Source organism: Hyla sarda, chromosome 5 (genome assembly GCF_029499605.1).
Source record: "Hyla sarda isolate aHylSar1 chromosome 5, aHylSar1.hap1, whole genome shotgun sequence".
Classification (NCBI taxonomy): Eukaryota; Metazoa; Chordata; class Amphibia; order Anura; family Hylidae; genus Hyla; species Hyla sarda.
In genome coordinates, this window is record NC_079193.1 from 129,887,952 (window position 1) to 129,914,447 (window position 26,496).

Sequence of the window (26,496 nt, forward strand, 5' to 3'; positions counted from 1 at the left end):
AAAAAGTCAAGTGCAAGGTGAACACACAGTGACAAAATAAAAGTGACATGCAGGAAAAAAGGGGGGGGGGAAAGGAAGGGGGGGGGGGGGGAAAGAAGGGGGGGGGAAGAAAGGGGGAAGAGGGGAAGAGGGGGAGAAAAAAGAAACCTATATAAAAATCTACCTAGTAAAAAAGGGGGGGGAAACATAATGTCAATGAATGTGTGAAAAAGTGGAAATATGAAAAATGGCTTAATAATTAGTACCACTGTCATAATTAAATAAATAAATGGGTAGCAGTGAATGTTAAATATAATTTAAGCAATTAGATTAGAGCCCCAAAGATAATATAAATAAACAAAGAGGGGCATAAAAATGTGGGTATATAGAAAAAATATAAAATAGGGGAGTGACAGTGTAGTGTGAGATTAGTGTACGGAGTGTAAGATGGGATGAAAGAAGTGAATAGTATGAGTGAAAAACGTATATATGTGATTGAAAGGCCTGTGTAGAAGTGTGATGAGGTGATAAGAAGAAAGAGGGATTGTAATCATGCATAAAAAAACATAGGGTATAAGAAGTGGGAGTAAAAATATCGTATCAAGGAATATATAATTAATTGAAAATTAGTAATAAAATTAATAATAAATATAAAAAAAGTATTAAAAATATATGTAAAAGAATATATAGAGAGAGGATTGTGACCCTGGAAGTGTACATAAAAAAGTATGTTTTAAAATTGATAAGAGAAAGAGAGTCCCAACATGATTCCGGTGGTAAGGTCACTCCAACGATAGAAGGAGGCTAGAAGTAGTCACGTGATGGCCCTGGTTGGTAAGTCTCATAACACATCTAGATAGACAATCAGATAAAAAGGAATAAATTAATAAACAACAGTTAAAACAAAATGGAAGCTGCTAAAAAATCACTTAAAACCCATTAATTACACACACTAATAAAAATCCGAGCTCAGAAACCAACCAATACTCCTCACAAAAATGGGGCATAGCTGTTTACCTCATTTAAGCCGTGAGGTACAAGTGTGTCCAGCCTGAAGATCCATCGCGTTTCTCTTTGTGCAACCAATTTCTTCCATTGGCCACCTCTGATACCCACCGGGACGTGGTCGATACCTATGAATTTGAGGAGAGTGGCATCACTGTTATGTTTAAGTTTAAAGTGTCTTGGTAGGGTTTTCAAAGACTGAAGGTTTGTTTCATTGGCTGCCGCATTAATATCCAGGATATGCTCTCTGACCCGTCGGCGGAGCTCCCTGGTGGTCATGCCCACGTATAGCAATTCGCATGGGCATTGTGCAACATATACCACCCCTTTGGTTACACAGTTTATTTTCTGCCTAATTTCATATGACTTGGTACAGGATGAATTGCGAAACATATCAGTCCGTAATATATTACTACATGCAAGGCATTTACCACATGGGGAGCAGCCGTTTTTGGGGCCCTTGGAGCCAAATAAATATGGCTCCTCAGTCTCATAGTGGCTCCTCACCAGAAGGTCCTTCAAGTTTCTATTCCGTCTATATGCAATCGCTGGTCTCGAAGGTATCATACCATTTAGTGTCTCATCCACTTGTAGAACGGGCCAATGCTGTTCAAGTATCTGCCTAATCTCATGGCTACGAGAGTTATAATCTAAAATGCACCTCACCTGGTTGTCAGTTGTCTTGTTGGTCCTTGTTCTATGTAGGGATGACGCACGATCCGTTTTTTTCGCTCTCCAGTATGCCCTTTTAATGCTCCGATTGCTATAGCCCCTTTCACGGAATCTTTTCTCTAGATCACGGGCCTGCATTTCAAAGTCCTGTTCCGTGGAGCACAGGCGTCTTGCACGTAGGAATTGACCTATGGGAATATTTCTGATCAAATGTGTGGGGTGAGCAGAGCTGGCGTGTAGTACGGTATTAGCTGAAGTAGATTTACGATGTAGATTCGTCTGGATAAATCCATTGGCGTCCGCCTGTATCTGGATATCCAAAAACTCAATATTAGTTTTATTCACTTTATGCGTTAGATGAATGTTTAAGTTGTTGTTATTGAGGGCATCCATAAACTGTTCCAACTCGTCTAGTGTACCCTGCCAAATAAACAGGATATCATCAATGTATCTGCCCCATGACAGTACTTTTTCAGCCAAGGGGCAGGTATCCGACGTAAAAAGGGTCCTCTCCCACAACCCAAGGAACAAATTGGCATATGAGGGCGCACAAGCCGCCCCCATAGCCGTTCCCTGCAGTTGTAGGTAGAAGACCCCTTTAAAGATGAAAAAATTTCTCGTTAGAATGAAGGACAACAGTTCCAGGATTAAGGCACATAGGTCTCCCTCCAAATTGCTGGATTCCAGAAAAAATTTAGTGGCTGCTATACCGTCATTGTGTCTTATCGACGTGTATAGTGATTCTACATCACATGTCACAAGGTAGGAGTTATCATCTAATTGGACACCATCAAGTCTACGTAGAACATCATTTGAGTCCTTAATGTAGGAAGGTAACAGTTCGACTAGAGGCTTCAAGAAAAAGTCAATCCACTTACATATTGGTTCAGTCAGGGAGTTACACCCAGACACAATAGGTCTTCCAGGAGGTATCAGCGCGTTCTTATGGATCTTCGGCAATAGATATATTGTAGGGATGGTCGGGTACTGTATAATTAGTCCTTGTTTCTGTTTCAAATTCAAGATGTTTTCCTCCACAGCATTGTCCAGAATATGAGCTAATTCCTGTTGATAAGACATCAGAGGGTTAAAAGTGAGTCGCTTATAGCAATTGGAATCACGTAGTTGTCTAAACATTTCCTTCTCGTACATATGAGATGGCCATAGGACAACATTACCCCCCTTGTCTGATGGTTTTATAACCACGTTTTTCAAAGCCCTCAGTTCTTGAACAGCCTTTCGCTGGGGGTATGTTAGATTGTCACTGGCTCTTGTTTCTGCCAGGCGTCTCAAGTCCCTAATTACCAATTTGATAAACATATCCACCTCAGGAACCAAAGTCGTAGGAGGGAAGGTGACACTCTTAGGTAAAAGGTAGCGCGGGTACTCACCTGTTCCTAGTTGTGGCATAGGATCCTGTTCATCCAGTAATGATTGTAAGTTTAAAATAGCCTCCTGTTCTACCGTGGAACCCAACAGGTTTTCAGTATTCAGATCAAAGTGTCTTGTGTGCAGTTTTTTGAGGATCAGGCGTCGTGCAAATAGTTGAATGTCTTTTACTGTACAGAAAAGATTAAAGTTAGCCTGAGGACAAAAAGATAAACCCAGGCTAAGCACAGATTCCTGTTCATTGGTTAAGGTCACATCTGTTAGGTTAATTACCTTAAGGGAAGGTCCAGGTGCCGGTGTGTCTCCTCTCTGTCTGGTAAAACGTCTTTCATTGGAGCGTTGGTTATATTCAGGTTTGCGTCGTGATTTCTTAAATTTATTGCGTTGGGAGCTAGATGAAGATGTACTTGAAGAGGCTCCAATCGAAGAAATAGAGGAGATTGAAGAGGTTCTTACCAGGTTCGTTTGGGGAGTCCTCCAGCGATACACCCGGTTTAGTTGGAGGTCTGTCAGATCCCTCTGGTATTTTTTCACCTTAGCTATTTCGATTTTCTCCTCCCAGTCTTTAAACCAGGAGTCCACTTCTTGGTTCCATGTCGTCAATTCTTCTGTAGATAGATCTAGGCGGATCTTTCTAGATAGTTCCTCTATCTCAGTTTCCAGAGAGGTGAGTGTTTGTATATTATGACTTACCAATAATTCCAAAAAGGTTTTGGAGCACGTGGAGCATGCTGCTTCCCACTGGTCCTTAAAGTTATCGCTGTCTATAGGGAATGAGGGGAACACCTGAATCCTAAGTCCCCGCGGAATTAAACCTTGGGCCAAGTATTTTTCAAGAGTGGTTTTGTTCCACCATGTGCGTGAGCGCCTCTGGAGGAGATGTTTTAGTTGGCGTTTGAGCTCGGATTCATCTAACGCATAAAGTGAATAAAACTAATATTGAGTTTTTGGATATCCAGATACAGGCGGACGCCAATGGATTTATCCAGACGAATCTACATCGTAAATCTACTTCAGCTAATACCGTACTACACGCCAGCTCTGCTCACCCCACACATTTGATCAGAAATATTCCCATAGGTCAATTCCTACGTGCAAGACGCCTGTGCTCCACGGAACAGGACTTTGAAATGCAGGCCCGTGATCTAGAGAAAAGATTCCGTGAAAGGGGCTATAGCAATCGGAGCATTAAAAGGGCATACTGGAGAGCGAAAAAAACGGATCGTGCGTCATCCCTACATAGAACAAGGACCAACAAGACAACTGACAACCAGGTGAGGTGCATTTTAGATTATAACTCTCGTAGCCATGAGATTAGGCAGATACTTGAACAGCATTGGCCCGTTCTACAAGTGGATGAGACACTAAATGGTATGATACCTTCGAGACCAGCGATTGCATATAGACGGAATAAAAACTTGAAGGACCTTCTGGTGAGGAGCCACTATGAGACTGAGGAGCCATATTTATTTGGCTCCAAGGGCCCCAAAAACGGCTGCTCCCCATGTGGTAAATGCCTTGCATGTAGTAATATATTACGGACTGATATGTTTCGCAATTCATCCTGTACCAAGTCATATGAAATTAGGCAGAAAATAAACTGTGTAACCAAAGGGGTGGTATATGTTGCACAATGCCCATGCGAATTGCTATACGTGGGCATGACCACCAGGGAGCTCCGCCGACGGGTCAGAGAGCATATCCTGGATATTAATGCGGCAGCCAATGAAACAAACCTTCAGTCTTTGAAAACCCTACCAAGACACTTTAAACTTAAACATAACAGTGATGCCACTCTCCTCAAATTCATAGGTATCGACCACGTCCCGGTGGGTATCAGAGGTGGCCAATGGAAGAAATTGGTTGCACAAAGAGAAACGCGATGGATCTTCAGGCTGGACACACTTGTACCTCACGGCTTAAATGAGGTAAACAGCTATGCCCCATTTTTGTGAGGAGTATTGGTTGGTTTCTGAGCTCGGATTTTTATTAGTGTGTGTAATTAATGGGTTTTAAGTGATTTTTTAGCAGCTTCCATTTTGTTTTAACTGTTGTTTATTAATTTATTCCTTTTTATCTGATTGTCTATCTAGATGTGTTATGAGACTTACCAACCAGGGCCATCACGTGACTACTTCTAGCCTCCTTCTATCGTTGGAGTGACCTTACCACCGGAATCATGTTGGGACTCTCTTTCTCTTATCAATTTTAAAACATACTTTTTTATGTACACTTCCAGGGTCACAATCCTCTCTCTATATATTCTTTTACATATATTTTTAATACTTTTTTTATATTTATTATTAATTTTATTACTAATTTTCAATTAATTATATATTCCTTGATACGATATTTTTACTCCCACTTCTTATACCCTATGTTTTTTTATGCATGATTACAATCCCTCTTTCTTCTTATCACCTCATCACACTTCTACACAGGCCTTTCAATCACATATATACGTTTTTCACTCATACTATTCACTTCTTTCATCCCATCTTACACTCCGTACACTAATCTCACACTACACTGTCACTCCCCTATTTTATATTTTTTCTATATACCCACATTTTTATGCCCCTCTTTGTTTATTTATATTATCTTTGGGGCTCTAATCTAATTGCTTAAATTATATTTAACATTCACTGCTACCCATTTATTTATTTAATTATGACAGTGGTACTAATTATTAAGCCATTTTTCATATTTCCACTTTTTCACACATTCATTGACATTATGTTTCCCCCCCCTTTTTTACTAGGTAGATTTTTATATAGGTTTCTTTTTTTCTCCCCCTCTTCCCCTCTTCCCCCTTTCTTCCCCCCCCCCTTCTTTCCCCCCCCCCCCCCCTTCCTTTTCCCCCCCCCCCCTTTTTTCCTGCATGTCACTTTTATTTTGTCACTGTGTGTTCACCTTGCACTTGACTTTTTTTCACTGTTGTTCTTTTTTTTTTTTTTTTTTTTTTTTTTTTTTTGCACGCGATGCACTTTACCTTGATTCTTCATGATGCTGTACTGCCTTTGTGCAGTGCAGCTGCATGAATATCTATATAATAAAATATATGAATATATGAAAAATATAATAATATGCACTTGCATCCACATAACATGTGACCCTAGTATTATATGTACTTACCTTAAGTGTGTACTCTTTATGTATTTACTCACAATATGTACCCATCATGATATTTAGTCCCTGATATGTAATCTATAATATGTTGATATAGAAATGAATATATTTTATTTTTTATTTATGTTTGAATTGTGCCTGTATATAATTATAACTAACTACCTAGAGTTATGAATTTTCGCTTTAGTAGGGATCTCCGCATCTGAGCACTTTCCAAGCCTCGCTTTGACAGCGAGGCTTGGCTCTCTACTGGATAATGACACATCCCAGTATACGATTGGCCCGTACATCCGAGCCTCGCTTTGGAAGCGAGGCTTGGTTTGTCAGGTGATGCACGCTGACAGACGTATCTGTTTCCGGACCTCGGTATGAAAGCGAGGCTTGGTAACAGTGACCTATGGGCGATTACGACGCCCTAACTACATCACGTGCTTTTGTCCCTGGTTTTAATTGGTTAAGTCTCTGCATATATACATACCCCACACTCTATTGACCACACCCCGGAAGAAGCCTTCATTGGTGAAACGTTGGGTGGCGGGTGGCTGTAGCATTGTACTCTCTGCTCCACTTGGTAAAGTATTTCCTTATATTGTCTAGCTTAGGGTTTGTTCTACTTATAATGCGCTTTTGATCCCCTGGGGCTCTCTCTTGCTCTCTGATTTTCTGTATTTAATTGCGATCCGAGCATTGCCGGATCAGTTCCTAATATCTATTCCACAACCCTTGAGCCGTAGCCTCCCTCATTAATTCATGGGAAACAATACTTATGTGCACTATTTATTTAACTCTTTCCCTGGCAGACAAGCATAGCCCCCGTTCTTCTCTCTCAGCATCTCTTGGATTCATGTTTACTACTATATATGTATTCTTTTAAATTATTTTAAATGTCTTGTCATTTTTCATGTTAATAAAGTATACTTTGTGTCAATTATGTCCTGTTTGACGCCTTTTTCTTTATGAATTATTCTATGTCTTGTGGCGTAGGACCTACTGTGTGGGAAATTTTTTTCTTTGGGTATCTCTCCTTTTTCTTGGTCTAGTTTTAAGCATTGGTCCTCTGTACAGCTGTGTTCACATAAATAATGCATGCAAACTTGCTTCTTCAATCAATGCATAACTATTGCAGTTAGATAATGTTAAAAGCTTCAGGATAAGATTTTCTAATCTCGATGACCTAAATTTACAAGCTTGAAAGCGTATTTAAAGCTAACAGGTTAAAACATATTACAAATCATATTTAATAAACATCCAGCTGTGATGCCACTAATGTTAGGATCCTTAAATAGGCAGAGTAAATGTTTGTAGAAAAGTAATTATGGCATTTAACTTATGGACAATTTATCATTTATACAAGCCTCACTGTGTAGGTCCTCCTTCACACTTTTTTGTAGTATTATTTAACCTTTTTGTTTTTTTCTACAAACTTATTTAGTGGTGTTTTTTTTAATTCCCATAGAAAAACCTATGGGGAAAATGCCGGAAAAAAGCATAGCCCATTTTCACAGGGCAGAGATTTAGTCAGTATTTTGCATCAGTACATGAAACCTCTCCAAAAGACTGCCACTTTGACAAGAACACTTCTTTATCTAGACCAGATGTCACCTGACATATTTTCAGACCACTATACATTTTGTTCAATGGTCCTTTTCTTTGTCAAAGGTTTTTCACTGTATTTATAAGCCATAAGTACTGCTTTAAGTAATTTATTTATTTATTGGGCAATATGATGAAATTATAAACACATATTAACATATTATAAAAATATGCAGATTTATAATCCACGTGGGGACTCAGGGTATACCTGAACGCCCCATTGCCGAGTCCTTAAGGACTCAAGGCATACAGATATGCTCTGAGTTTCTCCGGTCCGCTCGCTGGGTGGGAACCAGACCGGGATTCCTGGTGAATCTCGCTGAAGGAGGTCCCGAGACCCCCCATGTTGGCAATCAGAAATGGCCTTCAATTCAGACCAGCGTTTTCCGGCGATTCCTGACCCTGCCGCTTGCCAGGCGGGGATCGTACCGGGATGTCTGCTGAAATAATACTTTACACCCACCAAGCTTCCCCCCCCCCCCCCATATCGGCGATCACCACAAATCGCCGGACAATTCAGACCAGCGATCTTTGGCAATCCCAGGTCATTCGGGTCACATGTGACCCGATGACCCAGAAAGGGAGGGTGACCAGAGGAATATACACCACCAATCACCCTCTGTACTGGGAGGTGGCAGTGTTGCCACCCCCCAGGACAGCTGTGATTGGCCGGTTGTAGTGACCGCACCAGTTACAGCAGTATGGGGAGGGGGGAGATGGGTGATGGATGTTAGGATTCGGCAGGCTGGAGGTGGATCCTCTGTGTCAGAGGGATTGGTGTGGACTGTACCAGTGGACCGGTTCTAAGTTGCTACTGGTATTCACCAGAGCCTGCCGCAAAGTGGGATGGCCTTGCTGCGGCGGTAGCAACCAGGTCGTATCCACCGGTAACGGCTCAACCTCTCTGACTGCTGAAACAGGCGCGGTACAAAAGGACAAGGCAAGAGCAAGGTCGGACGTAGCAGAAGGTCAGGGCAGGCAGCAAGGGTCGTAGTCAGGGGCAACAGCAGAAGGTCTGGAACACAGGCTTGGGACATACACTAAACGCTTTCTCTGGCACAAGGCAACAAGATCCGGCAAAGCAGTGAAAGGGAAGTGAGGTTATATGAGCAGGGAGCAGGTGGAGGCTAATTAGACTGATTGGGCCAGGCACTAATCATTGGTGCACTGGCCCTTTAAATCTTAGAGAGCTGGCGCGTGCGCGCCCTAGAGAGTGGAGACGCGCACACCAGAATGTGACAGCCGGGGACCGGGACGGGTAAGTGGCTTGGGATGCGATTCGCGAGCGGGCGCGTCCCGCTATGCGAATCTCATCCCCGCCGTGAATGTCAGTGCAGCGCTCCCGGACAGCGGGTCTGACCGGGGCGCTGCAGAGAGGAGAACACCGCGAGCGCTCCAGGGAGGAGCAGGGACCCGGAGCGCTCGGCGTAACAGTACCCCCCCCCTCTTTTTGTCTCCTTGTCCCTTCAAATGAGACGAGAACATAGGGGGCGACTCTAGAGTTTCCTTCCGGAAAAAAGAGAAGTGCTGGGAAGCAACATCAGCGGCAGGCAATCCAGAAGAAGTGGGAATGGGGAGGGGGGGCAGAGGGTGAAGCTTGTCACGGGGCAGAGTGTTACCAGGAAGGGGGCTATGAGGAGCAGATGTGAGGCATCGTTTGTGACAAGCAGGACCCCAATTCTTGATCTCCCCGGTGGTCCAGTCAAGGGTGGGAGAATGACGTTGGAGCCATGGCAGACCGAGGAGAACTTCAGAGGTGCAGTTGGGCAAAACAAAAAGTTCAATTTTATCGTGGTGCGGTAACGCACAGTACAGTCCAATTTTACTCCGTTGACCGAGGAAATATAGAGCGGCTTGACGAGACGGGTCACCGGGATGCAGAACCTATTAACCAAAGAGGCCAGAATAAAATTTCCAGCAGAACCAGAGTCCAAGAAGGCCACAGCTGAGAAGGAGGAGTTGGCAGAAGGAGCAATCCGCACGGGCACAGTGAGACGTGGAGAAGCAGAATTCACACCAAGGGACGCCACTCCCATTTGAACAGGGTGCGTGCGTGCGTTTCCCAGACGCGGAGGACGAATAGGGCAGTCCACCAAGAAATGTTCGGTACTAGCGCAGTACAGATATAAATTTTTATCTCTGCGGCGAGTCCTCTCTTCATGGGTCAGGCGAGACCGATCCACTTGCATAGCCTCCTCGGCGGGAGGTACAGGGGTAGATTGCAACGGATACTGGGAGAGAGGTGCCCAGAAATCAAGGTCTTGTTCCTGGCGGAGCTCCTGGTGTCTTTCAGAAAAACGCTTGTCGATGCGGGTGGCCAAAAGGATAAGTTCAGACAGGTTAGCTGAAATTTCTCGTGCGTCCAGTACATCTTTGATGTTGCTGGATAAGCCTTTCTTGAAGGTCGCGCAGAGGGCCTCATTGTTCCAGGCTAGCTCTGAGGCAAGGGTACGAAACTGGATGGCGTATTCGCCTACGGAAGAAGTTCCTTGGACTAGGTTCAGCAAAGCAGTCTCGGCAGAGGAGGCCCGGGCTGGCTCCTCGAAGACACTACGGACTTCAGCAAAGAAGGACTGGACTGTGGCAGGATCATTGCGGTCCCAGAGCGGTGTGGCCCAAGACAAGGCCTTTCCAGACAGAAGACTAACTACGGAAGCCACTTTAGACCGTTCTGTAGGAAATTGGTCCGACAACATCTCCATATGTAGGGAACATTGAGACAGGAAACCACGTCAGTCTAGAGTCACCATCAAATTTGTTCGGCAGGGACAAGCGGAGGCTAGGAGCAGGCACTCGCTGCGGAGGAGGTGCAGGAGCTGGCGGAGGAGATGGTTGCTGCTGTAGCAGTGGCAGAAGTTGCTGTAGCATGGATGTCAACTGCGACAGCTGCAGTCCTTGTTGGGGGATTTGCTGAGATTGCTGGGCGACCACCGTGGGTAGGTCAGCGAGACTTGGCAGCGGCACCTCAGCGGGATCCATGGCTGGATCTACTGTTAGGATTCGGCAGGCTGGAGGTGGATCCTCTGTGTCAGAGAGGGATTGGCGTGAACCGCACCGGTGGACCGGTTCTAAGTTGCTGCTGGTATTCACCAGAGCCCGCCGCAAAGCGGGATGGTCTTGCTGCGGCGGTAGCAACCAGGTCGTATCCACCGGTAACGGCTCAACCTCTCTGACTGCTGAAACAGGCGCGGTACAAAAGGACAAGGCAAGAGCAAGGTCGGTAGCAGAAGGTCAGGGCAGGCAGCAAGGTTTGTAGTCAGGGGCAACAGCAGAAGGTCTGGAACACAGGCTTGGGACATACACTAAACGCTTTCTCTGGCACAAGGCAACAAGATCCGGCAAAGCAGTGAAGGGGAATTGAGGTTATATGAGCAGGGAGCAGGTGGAGGCTAATTAGACTGATTGGGCCAGGCACCAATCATTGGTGCACTGACCCTTTAAATCTCAGAGAGCTGGCGCGCGCGTGCCCTGGAGAGCGGAGCCACGTGCGCCAGAACGTGACAGCTGGGGTCCGGGACGAGTAAGTGGCTTGGGATGCGATTCACGAGGGTCTGACCGGGGCGCTGCAGAGAGGAGAACGCCGCGAGCACTCCGGGGAGGAGCAGGGACCCGGAGCGCTCGGCGTAACAATGGAGCATGTTGCTCCGTTCTGCCCATCACACTTCTGTGATCTGGTGAGCAGGACGGAGGCCGTGCTGTCATCTTCCCCCCTCAGAGAGAAAAAGTGCTATCTGGCACCCTTTTTGTGCCATCTGGGCAGGGATCATTTTAGGTGGTAAAAGAGATACATTTGGTTTTTTGCAGCGTATCATCACTGCAGGTGTCTGCAGCACCTTTAGCTGTGTGACCTGGGCCCTACAGGGTCGCTGCGGTCTGCCCCCAGACTTTTTTTGGGTGGAGACCTTTTTTTTTTGCTAATCGTGTGACCCGTCCCTCTTCTGTACAAAAGAGCGACCCGCCACCATTAGCTAATTGCCCACACACTACTGATCAGTCAGCCACCGCTGTCAGTGATTTATCACTGATCAGCTTTTTTTTTTTTTTTTTCAGGTGAGTGCTTATTTACTTTATTTTTCGGGTTTTTTGTGTGGGTGTCTGTGTACGTGGCACCAGCGAGTGGCAGGAGCGCCCACTGACTTCTGTGCCCCCTGCCACCACAAAGCGCTAATCAGTTTGCACACCACTGATTAGGTAAATCCTTTTTGCGCTAGAAGTCCTTTATAAAAAAATGAAAAAAACTTTCATTTCCTTTTTAGTTTAGTTTTATACATTTTTTTCTGTTAGTTAGAAAGCTAGGGCCGGTTAGGTAGTGGGCTAGTGGGGATAGGGCAGGTGGTCAAGCACCACTACACAGGCAGCACATACACGAATAAAGTTTTCCCACACACATACACCCCCCCCCCCCCCCATTAGAGTAAGGAAATGGCCTGCAGGACGTCTATAGCGGAGGAGGCATATGCCTTACTTGCGTCCGACACTGAAAGCACCAGTGAGAGCGAGGAAGACCCCACCTTCCTTATTTCTTCCTCGTCCTCCTCATCATCTAGTGATGATGAGCCACCAAGGCTGTGGAGACGCTGCCATGCGAGGCCGCAAACCTCCTCTGCTCCTGACCCTGTGCCCCATGCTAGTATAAGTCCCCCTGGTGCTCATACTAGTCAAACCCCTCAGCCAAGTTCACCAGTGCCCCCTACTGGAGATCTTGTCTGTACTCAGCCAGCGGACCACAAGCCTGTGATTCCTGATTTTGTGGCGACTCAGGAATCAAGAATGACATCATCGAGTTCACTGAAATGGACAATTTTTTTTTTCCATTGACGACTTTGTCAATCTAATGGTTGATCAGACGAATCTGTGCATTCAACAGTTTGTCTCCGCAAACCGGGGCTCCTTTTTAGCTAGACCCAATGGATGGCACACCGTCCATGCAGCCAAAAGAAGGACATTTTAGGGGCTTGGGCTGCATAAGGGCCTAGTTAAAAACCAAATCTCAGGCAGTACTGGAGTGGGGACGTTCTCTACCAGACCCCACAGTATGGCAATGACCCGTCCCCGATTCAAGGCCATTTGGAAATGTTTGCATTATGCTGAAAATGCGGCATCCCCCCCCCCCCCCCCCCCCCCCGGAGGCCTATGTCCCTGAAAGGGAGGTCTCTATTGATGAGTCTCTCATCAGCTTTAAGGGGAGACTCGGCTTCCGGCAGTACATTCCCACTAAGCGGGCTAGGTATGGCGTGAAGATGTATAAACTTTGCGAGAGTCCCTCAGGGTACACTTGCAAGTTTATGGTGTATGAGGGACGAGATTCCCGTATTAAAGCCCCAGAATATCCACCCGCTCTGGGTGTTGGCAGGAAAATGATTTTGGGGCTTTGCACCCATTGCTAGATAAGGGTTACCTCCTTTACGTGGATAACTTTTATACTAGTATCCCTCTCTTCACATCCCTAATGCAGAGTGTGTCACAGGAGGGGTATACAGAAGGAACACCACCACTCAATGTGACACTTGTCCCAATCATCCGGGCCTCTGCATTAGAGATTGCTTCAGGGAGTATCACACTTCCATGGAGCACTGCATTTTTAATCCTTTTCCCTAATTTTAATTCCCCAGAATTCTACTTCAATGTACCAGTCCAGAGTACATTGTTTACCAAATTTAAAAACCAAATACCCCCATACCCCCCTAAAAAAAAACTCTTTCCCAATACCCCTGATATATTTTTCCCCCAAAAAAATGGGTCATGGGACACAGAGTCAACAGCATTGGGGGTTTGCAAGTGGCTTCAAATGTGCAGTGATCTCTCCCCACCTGGGCAGGGTGCGCATTTGAAGTAACAGAATAGGGACGGACACACACATCACATGTTGATTCAAAGCATAGGGTTTGGGGCGGGCATAATTTTTACTTTTGGCTATACTCTAGGTCATCATTCTGGGAAAATAATTAACATATCAGTAGTAAAATTGCAATTTTCATTTTCCCCAAACTACACTTCATCCATTCCTGGAAAATAAATTTAGGGAACACCCGTCTGTTCCAAATCTCCACTTCACCCCTATACACTTTCCCTAGGGGGTGTACTGTTTGTAATAGGCTCACATGTTTCTTTCTTGTATTTTCCTCTGAAAGTATGTAACTGTCAGTGACGTCCGTAAGAAACATAGACCTCAAATGAGAAGAGTTCTCCCTCATGGACATCGTATTTCCAAGCGACAATTTGGAGTCACATGTTAGTTGTTCACAGAATGATGAAGCAGAGCATAGGTAAAAAAAATTCAAAAGCTAGCCTTCATCCATTCCTGGAAAAAAAATTTAGGAAACACCCGTGCGTACAAAATGTCCTCTTTAGCCCTATACCAATTCCCCGGGTGGGGGGGTACTTTCTGTAATGGTGTCACATGTGGATGTTTCTTTTTTGTATTTTCCTCTGAATGTATGTAACCATCCGCTACTGATATGCCATAGGCCTTAAATGCAAACAGACCACTATGGTTTTTGAGCCTTGTTGTGAGCCCGCCCAGCATGTCACCCCATATGTGGATGTATTTCCATAGTCAGGATAAATTGCCCTCCAAAATTTGTAATCCAATTACTCCTATTAAAAATTCGGTAACCCCAGCATGTTAGAGTTAAAAAATCTAATTTTTCAATTTACGGCCCACTGTTCAAAACACCTGTGAGGTGTAAGTACTCACTGTACCCCTTGTTACCTTCCTTCAACAGAAATATATAGAAAAAGACAGAGGAGACACAATGCGCATCTAAGCGTAGTAAAAAAAATATATATATATAGATAATCTGAGTGTAGAAGAAATTTAAATTAAATTAAAAATGGATGTCGGCTCCAAGGAAGGGGGGGAGCAGCCGTTTCCAGATTCGTGTTTTCAGTTGTTATGTTAGGTTTGCTCACCTTTCTGTGTTGTACCGTGGGCACAACACCAGTAGACGCTTGTTTCCCACTATTCTGGGGGACACAGATTGGAGGAGTGCAGCCGGCACTAGACCCGTTCTCACCAGCGGAGGACGGTCACTGGAATGGAAGAATATCGGTCCCGTGGTCCCGAGAAAAAAGAGAAGTGCTTCTGTGGGCGCTCACCTCCGTCACAGATGTAGTCCGTCACAGGTATGTGGAAGTTTCCGAGAACTTGGTAAAATAAAACCGCTTGGACACGGATGTATTTTGGAAAATAAAAAGAAGGTTTATTCCTTCAGCATGCAATACAGCAACGCGTTTCGAGGGGCGGGGACCCCCTCTTCATCAGCTTCCATTGTTACCTTCCTTGAGGGGTGTAGTTTCAAAATTGTGGTCACTTGCCGTTTTTTTTTTTCCTTAGATTCTATGTCAGAACCTCGGCCATTGCAATGCAAATCACCACTTTATGTCTCAAATCTCATCGGTGCTGTCTCACTCCTAAGCCCTGTTTTGCACCCGCATAGTGTTTAACCGCCATATATGGGGTATTTCCTTATTCTGGAGAAATTGGGCTACAAATTTTGTGGAGCTTTTTTTCTCATACTACTTGTGCAACCCAAAAAAATTTGGCTAATGCCAGCAATTCAGTGTTCAAAATCAAATTTTTCACATTTACGGCCCACTGTTCAAAAACTTGTGAGGTGTAAGTACTCACTGTAACCCTTGTTACGTTCCGTGAGTGGTTTAGTTTCTTAAACGGTGTCACATGTGTGTGGGTTTTCTGCTGTTCTTGCACAATGGGGGCTTTGTAAGCGCACATGGCCCCTGACTTCAATTCCAACAAACTTTTCACTCTAAAAGCCCAATGGCGCTCTTTCTATTCTGAGCATTGCAGTGCGCCCGCAGAGCACTTTACATCCACATATGGGGGATTTTCTTTCTCAGGGGAAATTGCACTACAAATTTTGTGGGCCTTTTCCCATATTACCCCATGTGAAAATGAAACATTTGGGGTAACACTATCAATATAGTGCGAAAAACTCATATTTTTTTACTTTTACTGCCCGCTGTTCATAAAACCTGTGAGGTGTAAGTACTTACTGTAACCCTTGTTACATTCCTTAAGGGGTGTAGTTTCCAAAATGGTATCAAATGTGCGGGGTTTCTGGTGTTCTTGCATCATGGGAGGTTTGTAAATGCACATGGCCCCCGACTTCAATTCCAGCAAAATTCTCTCTCAAAAGGTCCTTCTGTTCTGAGACCTGTAGTGCGCCAGCAGAGCCCTTTACGTCCACATATGGGGCGTTTTCTTAATCAGGAGAAACTGGGATTCAAATTGTGAAGGTCCATTTTTTCCTATTACACCATCTGAAAATGAAAAATTTGGAGTAACACCATCATTTTAGTGTTAGAAATCTAATTTTTCATTTTCTCGCAAACCTGTGAAACACCAGTGAGGTGTTAAGGCTCACTGCACCCTTTGTTACGTTCTTTGAAGGGTGAAGTTTCCCAAATAGTGCGCCATGTGGAGTCACGCAACAAGGGGTCCAGTGAGCCTTAACACCCCACAGGTGTTTGGCGACTTTTCTTTAAAGTCGGATGTGTAAATAAAAAAAAATGTTTCACTAAAGGGCAGTTTTTTCCCCAAATTTACCATTTTTACAAAAGATAATGGGAGAAAATGAAACCCAAAATTTGTAACCCCATCTCTTGAGTATGGAAATACCCAATGTAAGGACGTAAAATGCTCTGTGGGTGAACTACAATGCTCAGAAGAGAAGGAGATACATTTGGCTTTTGGAAAGCAAATTTTGCTGAAATGGTTTTTGGCGGGCATGTCGCATTTAGGAAGCCCCTATGGTGCCCGAACAGCAAAAAAACACCACATGGCATACTATTTTGTAAACTACACCCCTCACGGAACATAACAAGGGGTACAGTGAGCCTTAACACCTCACAGGTGTTTCACGACTTTTTGTTAAAGTTGAATGTATACATGAAAAAAAAAATTTTCACAAAAATGCTGAATTCTCCCCAAATTTTACATTTTTACAAGGGGTAATAGATGAAAATGACCCCCAAAATTTGTAACCCCATTTCTTCTGAGTATGGAAATAGACCATGTGTGGACGTCAAGTGCTCTGCTGGCGAACTACAATGCTCAGAAGAGAAGGAGGGCCATTGAGCTTTTGGAGAGTAAATTTGTTTGGAATGGAAGCCAGGGGCCATGTGCGTTTACAAATCCCCCCGTGGTGCCAGAACAGTGGCCCCCCCCCCCCACATGTGACCCCATTTTGGAAACTACACCCCTCAGAGAATGTAATAATGGGTGCAGTGAGCATTTACACCCCACTGGCATTTGACAGATCTTTGGAAAAGTGGGCTGTGCAAATGAAAAATTAAATTTTTCATTTTCACGGACCACTGTTCCAAAAATCTGTCCGACACCTGTGGGGCATAAATGCTCATTGTACCCCTTATTACATTACATGAGGGGTGAAGTTTCCAAAATGGGGTCACATGTGGGGGGGTCCATTGTTCTGGCACAATGGGGGCTTTGTAAACACACATGGCCTTCAATTCCGGACAAATTTTCTCTTCAAAATCCCAATGGCGCTCCTTCTCTTCTGAGCATTGTAATGCACCCGCAGAGCACTTTACATCCACACATGGGGTATGTTCTTACTCAGAAGAAATGGGATTACAATTTTTGGGGGGCTTTTTTCCTATTTTCCCTTGTGAAAATGAAAACTTTAAGGTAACACCAGCATTTTTGTGAATTTTTTTTTTCATTTTCCCATCCAACTTTACCGAAAATTGGGGTATTAAGGTTCACTATACCCCCTGTTACATTCTGTGAGGGGTGTAGTTTCCGAAATGGGATCACATGTGGGTATTTATTTTTTTGCTTTTATGTCAGAACCGCTGTAAAATCAGCCACATCTGTGAAAATCACCAATTTAGGCCTCAAATGTACATAGTGCGCTCTCACTCCTGAGCCTTGTTGTGCGTCCGCAGAGCATTTTACGCCCACATATGGGGTATTTCCGTACTCAGGAGAGATTGCGTTACAAATTTTGGTGTTTTTTTTCCTTTTACTGCTTGTGAAAATGAAAAGTATGGGGCAACACCAGCATGTTAGTGTAAAATGTTTTATTTTTTTACACTAACAGGCTGGTGTAGCCCTCAACTTTTCCTTTTAATAAGGGGGTAAAGGGAGAAAAAGCCCCCCAAAATTTTAGTGCAATTTCTCCCGAGTACGGAAATACCCCATATGTGGCCCTAAACTGTTTCATTTAAATACAACAGGGCTCCGAAGTGAGAGAGCGCCATGTGCATTTGAGGACTAAATTAGGGATTGCATAGGGGTGGACATAGGGGTATTCTATGCCAGTGATTCCCAAACAGCTGGAGGCTCCGTTTTGGAAACACTGCCGTACAATACGTTTTTCATTTTTTATTGTGGGGGACAGTGTAAGGGGTGTATATGTAGTATTTTACCCTTTATTATGTGTTAGTGTAGTGTTTTTAGGGTACATTTGCACTGGCGGGTTACAACGGGTTTCCTGCTAGGAGTTTGCTGCGAAAAATTTGCAGAAGCTCAAACTTGAAGCAGGAAACCCACTGTAAACCCGCCAGAGTGAATGTACCCTGTACATTCACATGGGGGGGGGGGGGGGGCAAACCTCCAGCTGTTTCAAAACTACAACTCCCAGCATGTACTGACAGTTCTGTTACCTAACACAGTATTTTCCAACCAGTGTGCCTCCAGCTTTTGCAAAACTACAGCTCCCAGCATTTACTGATCACTGAAGGGCATGCTGGGAGATGTAGTTATGCAACAGCTGGAGGTATGCAACTACAGCTCCCAGCATGCCGAGACAGCTTTTTGCTGTTTGGGCATGCTGGGATTTGCAGTTTTGCAACATCTGGAGAGCTACAGTTTAGAGACCACTGCACAGTGATCTCCAAACTGTGGCCCTCCAGATGTTGCAAAACTACCAATCCCAGCATGCTCAAACAGCAAACAGCTGTGTGGGCATGCTAGAAGTTGTAGTTTTGCGAGATCTGGAGGGCTACAGTTTAGAGGCCATTGTATAGTGGTCTCAAACTGTAGCCCTTTCAGATGTTGCCAGGCAACTCACCAGCTTCCGTAGGATCCATAGGAGCCGCATCGCCGTCCTCTGCTGCAGCCAATTTCCGACACAGATCATCGCCTCCGCCGCCGCAGATGGGTAAGTGGACTTTGGTGCCGGTCCCCTTCGGTTTCCCCGTTCTGGCCCGCCTATTGTGGGTGGGCAGAACGGGGAAACCGAAAGTTAACCCCCCCCCCCCTGCCCCCGATCTGCTATTGGTCGCCGCGTTTAGACGACCAATAGCAGGGATAGGAGGGGTGGCACCCCTGCCACCTAACTCCTATCCCTTCAGGGGGATCGTGGGTGTCTTGGACAGCCCCGATCCCCCTTATTTTCCGGGTCACTGGGTCACCATAGACCCGTATGACCCGGAATTGCGCAAATCACAGGTGTGAATTCACCGGCATGGGGTGGTCTGATGACCCCCCTGGGCATTTGCACGGGGTGCCTGCTGATCGATATCAGCAGTCACCCCGGTCCGGTCACCGGTTCCCACGGCTGAACATGTACGTCATGAGTCCTAAACTACCATGGTCCCATGACGTACTGGTAGACATGGGTCCTGAACAGGTTAAAAGCAGAGAGTTTCAAAGTTAGAAAAATGCTAAATTTTCGAAATTTGGGGATTTTTCACAAAGAAAGGATGCAAGTGACGATGAAAATTTACCGCTATGTTAAAGTATAATATGCCATGAAAAAACTATTTTGGAATCAGAATAAAAGGTAAAAGCATCCCAGATTTATTAATGCATAAAGCTGCCTTCGATAATCTCCGGCTCTGCCATAGAGTTGTATTGAGGGGGCGTGTCAGCCGCCACTTCGTGTCAGCCACCACTTCGTAGGATTGGGGATAAGTTTTTCAGCACTGGACTACTCCTTTAAAAAGTAAATATACAAAATATAAATTGCAGGAAGAGACCTCATAATATCTATAATGGGCACATCTAAGGATATATAACATGGAAGTGATAAATAACATGGAAGTGATATGTATTCCCTCACCTATAATGAACTATTTTGCATGTTTAAAAAAAATGTAAAAAGTAGTCAGACCTCAAAGTACAGATGGCCAGGTTAGAATTGAATATAATAAATATAAATGAATAAAAATCAATGATGCAAATAATATGATAAATGGAGGACTATATATAGTTGGTATATTGTTGTGCTTTATTAAGAATAAAATGTATTAATATGGTAATAAAGTGAAGCCTAGTAACCTGTGTTAGGTATCATATTATCAGTGCTTATATTGCCCGGGATAAATACTGCTCAGTCTGAGTGGGCCTTTGTAAGAGTGGCATTGCTAAGAGAGTTAGAAATCTGAAATATCTCTGCTTTATGGAGTGAACTGTGCTGCTGTATGGAGTGAACATCTGCTGTGCGGAGTGATTTGTTCTACCACGAGGGGAAGGGGTAGATTAGTCGCACACAGCTGTATAAATCTTAGATTGGGACTCAATCTTAGTGTGATCAGTCTGAGTGGGCCTTTGTAAGAGTGGCATTGCTAAGAGAGTTAGAAATCTGAGAGTTTGAAAGCAGTTTGAGATTGCTGTGTGTGTTACTTTACTTACATTGTACAGACTTTAACTCACAAGGACTACAGAGAATTCATTTGTAATATTTACTGTCTGTTGTTGGCGATTAATCTGTGAAATCCCCATAACTAGATGGCCTCCATGTTGGAACATGCAGTCAGGTGTACATCCTGTTCAATGCATGCAATCCTTGAACAGCAGTTTGAGGGTGCATATTGTTGTGTGAGATGTGTGCGAGTTGTTCATTTGGAAGCCCAGATCCTGGATCTAGAGGAGCAACTGGCAACACTTAGACGCATTGACAACATGGAGAGGAGTCTCCTGCTCACTGAGCAAGTACTCTCTGGGGTAGAGGTGGGGGAGGATAGTGGGACGGAGGTGCAGGACAGTCAGGCAGTTAGCTGGGTTACAGTAAGAAAACGGGGTACAGGGAAAAGTGTCAGGGAGGCAAGTCCTGAACTGGCACACCCCAACAAGTTTGCCCGGTGTGCAGATGAGGGGGATGCCATTCCAGAGCTAGCTGTACTGCAGCAGGACTCTGCCTCTGACTGCCAAGGGGGGTCTGCTCCAGTAAGGAGGGAGGGAGGAGCGCAGGGCAGGTCAGACAGGTACTCGTAGTGGGGGACTCAATTATTAGGGGGAGTGACAGGGCGATCTGTCACAAAGACCGGGATCGCCGAACAGTGCGTTTTCTTCCTGGCGCTCGAGTTCGGCACATCGCGGATCGGGTTGACAGGTTGCTGGGTGGGGCTGGAGAGGGCCCAGCAGTCATGGTACATATAGGCACCAATGACAAAGTAAGAGGTAAGTGGAGTGTCCTTAAAAATGATTTAGGTACTTAGGCCGCAAACTTAAGGCAAAGACCTCCAAGGTAATATTTTCTGAAATATTACCTGTACCACGAGCCACACCAGAGAGGCAGCGGGAGATAAGGGAGAACTGGGCTGACTTCACTGTCGGTTACCGGCTCTACCGTAGGGACGGGCTGCACCTCAATGGTAAGGGTGCAGCTGTGCTTGGGGAGAAGATGGCTAGAAGGGTGGAGGAGTATTTAAACTAGGGACTGGGGAGGGAGGGAACCCACAACATAGAGGGGGAAGATAGTGTAGATAGAGAGGGGGGACTTATTAATGTACCTGGGGGTGGAGCGGAGGGAGGGGTTAGAATAGTTAATAGGGATAGGCTTCAAAGGAAGAAAAACCATATGCCATTGAATTGCATGTTGACTAATGCCAGAAGTCTGACCAATAAAACTGAGGAACTGGAGTGGTTGATGACTGAGGAGGATTATGACATAGTGGGTATAACAGAGACTTGGTTGGACGATACCTGTGACTGGGCAGTCAACATACAGGGTTATAGTCTATACAGGAAGGATCGGACAAAACGGAAAGGGGGAGGAGTTTGTCTGTATGTTAAGTCCAGTCTCAAGGCCGCACTGCGGGAGGATATACGGAAGGGAAATGATAATGTGGAGTCATTATGGGTAGAAATATATGGAGATAAAAATAATAAAATTCTGATAGGGGTTTGCTATAAGCCACCAAACATAATGGAAGAGCCAGAAGATCAATTAATGAAGCAAATAAACAAGGCAGCAAATCAGAATGAGGTGATAATAATGGGGGACTTTAACTATCCTGATATAAAATGGGAGACCGAGACCTGTGAATCTCATAAAGGAAACAGGTTTCTGACTATAGCTAAACACAATTATTTGTCCCAAATGGTGCAGAGCCCGACCAGAGGGGGCGCCCTACTAGACTTAATATTAACCAACAGACCTGACAGACTAACTAATGTGCAAGTAGAAGGACACCTAGGACATAGTGATCATAATATAATACATTATAACTTGTTCTTCACTAAGGGAATCTCTCGAGGGGCCATAAAAACAATGAACTTTAGGAAGGCAAGGTTTGACCAACTCAGAGAAGCCCTTAACAATATAAAAAGGGATAATGTCCTCCAAAACAAGAATACTGACACTAAACGGGAGACTTTTAAAAATATCTTAACCCTTTAACGACGCAGGATGTATATTTACATCCTGCGCCAGCTCCCGCGATATGAAGCGGGGTCGCGCTGCGACCCCGCATCACATCGCGTCGGTCCGGGCGCTCATCAACGGCCGGGACCCACGGGTAATACCACACATCGCCGATCGCGGCGATGTGCCGTATTAACCCTTTAGAAGCGGCGGTCAAAGCTGACCGCCGCTTCTAAAGCGAAAGTGAAAGTATCCCGGCTAGTCAGTCGGGCTGTTCGGGACCGCCGCGGTGAAATCGCGGCGTCCCGAACAGCTTGCAGGACACCAGGAAGGCCCTTACCTGCCTCCTCGGTGTCCGATCGACGAATGACTGCTCCGTGCCTGAGATCCAGGCAGGAGCAGTCAAGCGCCGATAACGCTGATCACAGGCGTGTTAATACACGCCAGTGATCAGCATAGGAGATCAGTGTGTGCAGTGTTATAGGTCCCTATGGGACCTATAACACTGCAAAGAAAATGTAAAAAAAAAAGTGTTAATAAAGGTCATTTAACCCCTTCCCTAATAAAAGTTTGAATCACCCCCCTTTTCCCATAAAGAAAATAAAACCGTGTAAATAAAAATAAACATATGTGGTATCGCCGCATGCGTAAATGTCCGAACTATAAAAATATATTGTTCATTAAACCACACAGTCAATGGCATATGCGCAAAAATCATACCTATGAAAACTTCAGATCACGGCGCAAAAAATGAGCCCTCATACCCCCCTGTACGTGGAAAAATAAAAAAGTTATACGGATCAGAAGAGGACATTTTGAAACGTATGCATTTTCCTGCATGTAGTTATGATTTTTTCCAGAAGTACGACAAAATCAAACCTATATAAGTAGGGTATCATTTTAACCGTATGGACCTACAGAATAATGAAAAGGTGTCATTTTTACCGAAATATGCACCGCGTAGAAACAGAAGCCCCCCAAAAGTTACAAAATGGTGTTTTTTCTTCGATTTTGTCACACAATGATTTTTTTTTCCGCTTTGTCGTGAATTTTTGGGTAAAATGACTGATGTCACTGCAAAGTAGAATTGGTGATGCAAAAAATAAGCCATAATATGGATTTTTAGGTGGAAAAAACCCTGAGTCCTTAAGGGGTTAAACACTCACTGTAAGATGGGAATAAAAGGGTCAGAAATAAAAGAAAACCAATATGGATGAACAAAAATGTTATGGGGGCAATAAATGACAAAAATAAAGCATTTAAACTACTAAAAGAGGATGGCAGTGAGGAAGCATTAAAAAGCTATAGAAAAATGTAAAATATGTAAAAAAATGATAAAAGCCGCAATAATTGAGACAGAAAGACTCATTGCCAAAGAGAGTAAAACTAACCCCAAAATGTTTTTTAACTATATAAATAGCAAAAAGGTCAAAAATGAAAGTGTATGCCCTTTAAAATATGATAAAGAAGAAATTATAAACGGGGATCAGGAAAAAGCAAATATAATAAACAAATTCTTCTCCACTGTATTCACCGAGGAAAATGAAATGCTAGGTGAAATACAGCGAGATAAGGTAAACTCCCCTTTACAGGTCACCTGTCTAACTCGGGAAGAAGTACAGTGTCGCCTACAAAAAAATCAAAATATCAAAATAGACAAATCGCCAGGTCCAGATGGCATACACCCCCATGTTCTAAAGGAATTAAGTACCATAATAGACAGACCCCTATTTTTAATATTCATGGACTCTATAGAAACAGGGACTGTCCCCCAGGATTGGCACGTGGCAAATGTGGTGTCAATATTTAAAAAGGGGACAAAAGGTGACCCCGGAAATTATAGGCCTGTTAGTTTAACCTCTGTTGTATATAAATTGTTTGAGGGTTTTCTAAAAGATGCTATTTTGGAGTATATTGATAAAAATAAATGTATGACACCATATCAGCATGGCTTTATGAGGGATCGGTCCTGTCAAACTAACCTGATCAGCTTTTCTGAGGTGATGAGCTCCAGACTGGACCAAGGGGAATCGCTGGATGTCGCACACCTGGATTTTTCCAGGTCTGAATGGGTGACTGTTACTAGTGGGGTACCACAGGGGTCAGTCTTGGGTCCTGTTCTATTTAATATATTTATTAATGACCTTGTAGAGGGGTTGAATAGTAAAGTAGCAATCTTTGCAGATGATACTAAACTCTGTAAAGCGGTAAACACAATAGATGACAGGGCACTGTTACAAATGGATCTGGATAGGTTGGAGGTTTGGGCTGGGTAGTGGCAGATGAGGTTCAACACTGATAAATGTAAGGTAATACACATGGGGAGGAAAAATCCGGGCTGGGATTATATATTAAATGCGAGCACACTTGGGACAACTGAAATTTAACAGTAAATTTAGCTAAAGTGACAAGTGTTGGCCAGCTGCTGCCAAAGTAAATAAAATCATGGGGTGCATCAATAGGGGCCTAGATGCCCACGACAAGGAAATAATTCTACCACTGCACAAATCACTAGTCAGACCACACATAGAATACTGTGTACAATACTGGGCACCAGTGTACAAGAAAGATATAGTGGAGCTGGAGAGGGTTCAAAGACGGGCAACCAAGGTAATACAGGGAATGGGAGGACTACAGTACCCAGAAAGATTATCAGAATTAGGGTTATTTAGTTTAGAAAAAAGAAGGCTTAGGGGAGACCTAATAACTATGTATAAATATATCAGGGGACAGTACAGAGATCTTTCCCATGATCTATTTATACCCAGGACTGTATCTATAACAAGGGGGCATCCTCTACGTGTAGAAGAAAGAAAGTTTCTACACCAGCACAGACAGGGGTTCTTTACTGTAAGAGCAGTGAGACTGTGTAATTCTCTCCCAGAGGAGGTGGTCATGGTGAACTCTGTAGAAGAATTTAAAAGGGGTCTGGATGCATTTTTGGAGAAGAAGAACATTGATGTTTATGTATATTAGATTTATAGGGACAGAACGTTGATTCATGGATTTATTCTGGATAAACTCAGTAGGGACTCATTAGGGATATAGGTTGAACTTGATGGACTCTGGTCTTTTTTCAACCTTATTAACTATGTTACTATGTTACTATGGTCTTAATTCGGCACTGGTATTATAAGCTGTGCCAGTGAATGGTGTAAATCCGTATGTTAATACAATGTATCCATAGGTGGATAGTAATAGAAGTGTTGCTAGTTCACAGGTTGGCACGGGTACGCACCCGGCCTGTTATTGGAGTTACCTGCGGTCCTCTCGTGGTGTGCACTGTGGGTCGCAGAGGCTTCTTGCCATCCTGGTGTGGAGGCTGGCAGATTCTAGCAGACTTGTCTTTCGGGTGAATGGCACGACTGCCCGATGATCCCAGTCTCAGGTAGTGATAAATAGATGGCATGGAACAGCATCAAGCTCACAGTAGGTAGGTCCAGGCAATGAGGAAAGTGTCGCGCTTCAGGCAGCGGTGTCCTCGTGTGGCAGTTGCTGATTTGGGCGCATTTCACACTGTGTTGTGGTAGACTTAGTAAGGGACTTCAGCGCTTGCTAGGCTAGGATGCAGAATAAATGAACTGTCAATGATAAAAGTGGCAGAGTAGATCAAATAGGATCTGTAAGGGAAGCCAGACGCGTCTCAACAATCTAAAGGTAACAAGTCCTTCTTCAGAGATCTAGATTTGCCTTTGTCCACAGTGCGCAACATTATCAAGAAGTGTGATACTCATGGCACTGTAGCTAATCTCCCTGGGCGTGGACAGAAGAGAAAAATTGATGAAAGATGTCAACGCAGGATACTCCAATTGGTGGATAAGCAGCCCCAAATAAGTTCCAAAGATATTCAAGCTGTCCTGCAGGCTCAGGGAGCATCAGTGTCAGCGCGAACTGTCTGTCGCGATTTTAATAAAATGAAACGCTATGGCAGGAGACAAAGGAGGACCCCACTACTGCATAAAAAACAAGACTACATTTTGCCAAAATGAACTTGAGTAAGCCAAAATCCTTCTGGGAAAACGTCTTGTGGACAAATGAGAGCAAGATAAAGCTTTTTGGTAAAACACATGATTCTACTGTTTACCGAAAACGGAATGAGGCCTACAAAGAAAAGAACACAGTACCTATAGTGAAATATGGTGGAGATTCA

General features: G+C 44.3%; 1 protein-coding gene across 1 annotated transcript; it reads right to left on the reverse strand.

The window, feature by feature from the left end:
- Positions 1-211: 211 nt before the first annotated feature.
- On the reverse strand, positions 212-3,157 carry LOC130272586 (uncharacterized). The gene is made up of 3 exons (XM_056518428.1): positions 3,048-3,157; positions 997-2,721; positions 212-831 (listed from the first exon to the last, which is right to left on the reverse strand). The coding sequence occupies exons 2-3, from the start codon at positions 2,218-2,220 to the stop codon at positions 784-786; spliced, it is 1,272 nt and encodes a 423-aa protein (XP_056374403.1). The 5' UTR covers positions 2,221-2,721; positions 3,048-3,157; the 3' UTR covers positions 212-783.
- Between the last annotated feature and the right edge of the window lie 23,339 nt (positions 3,158-26,496).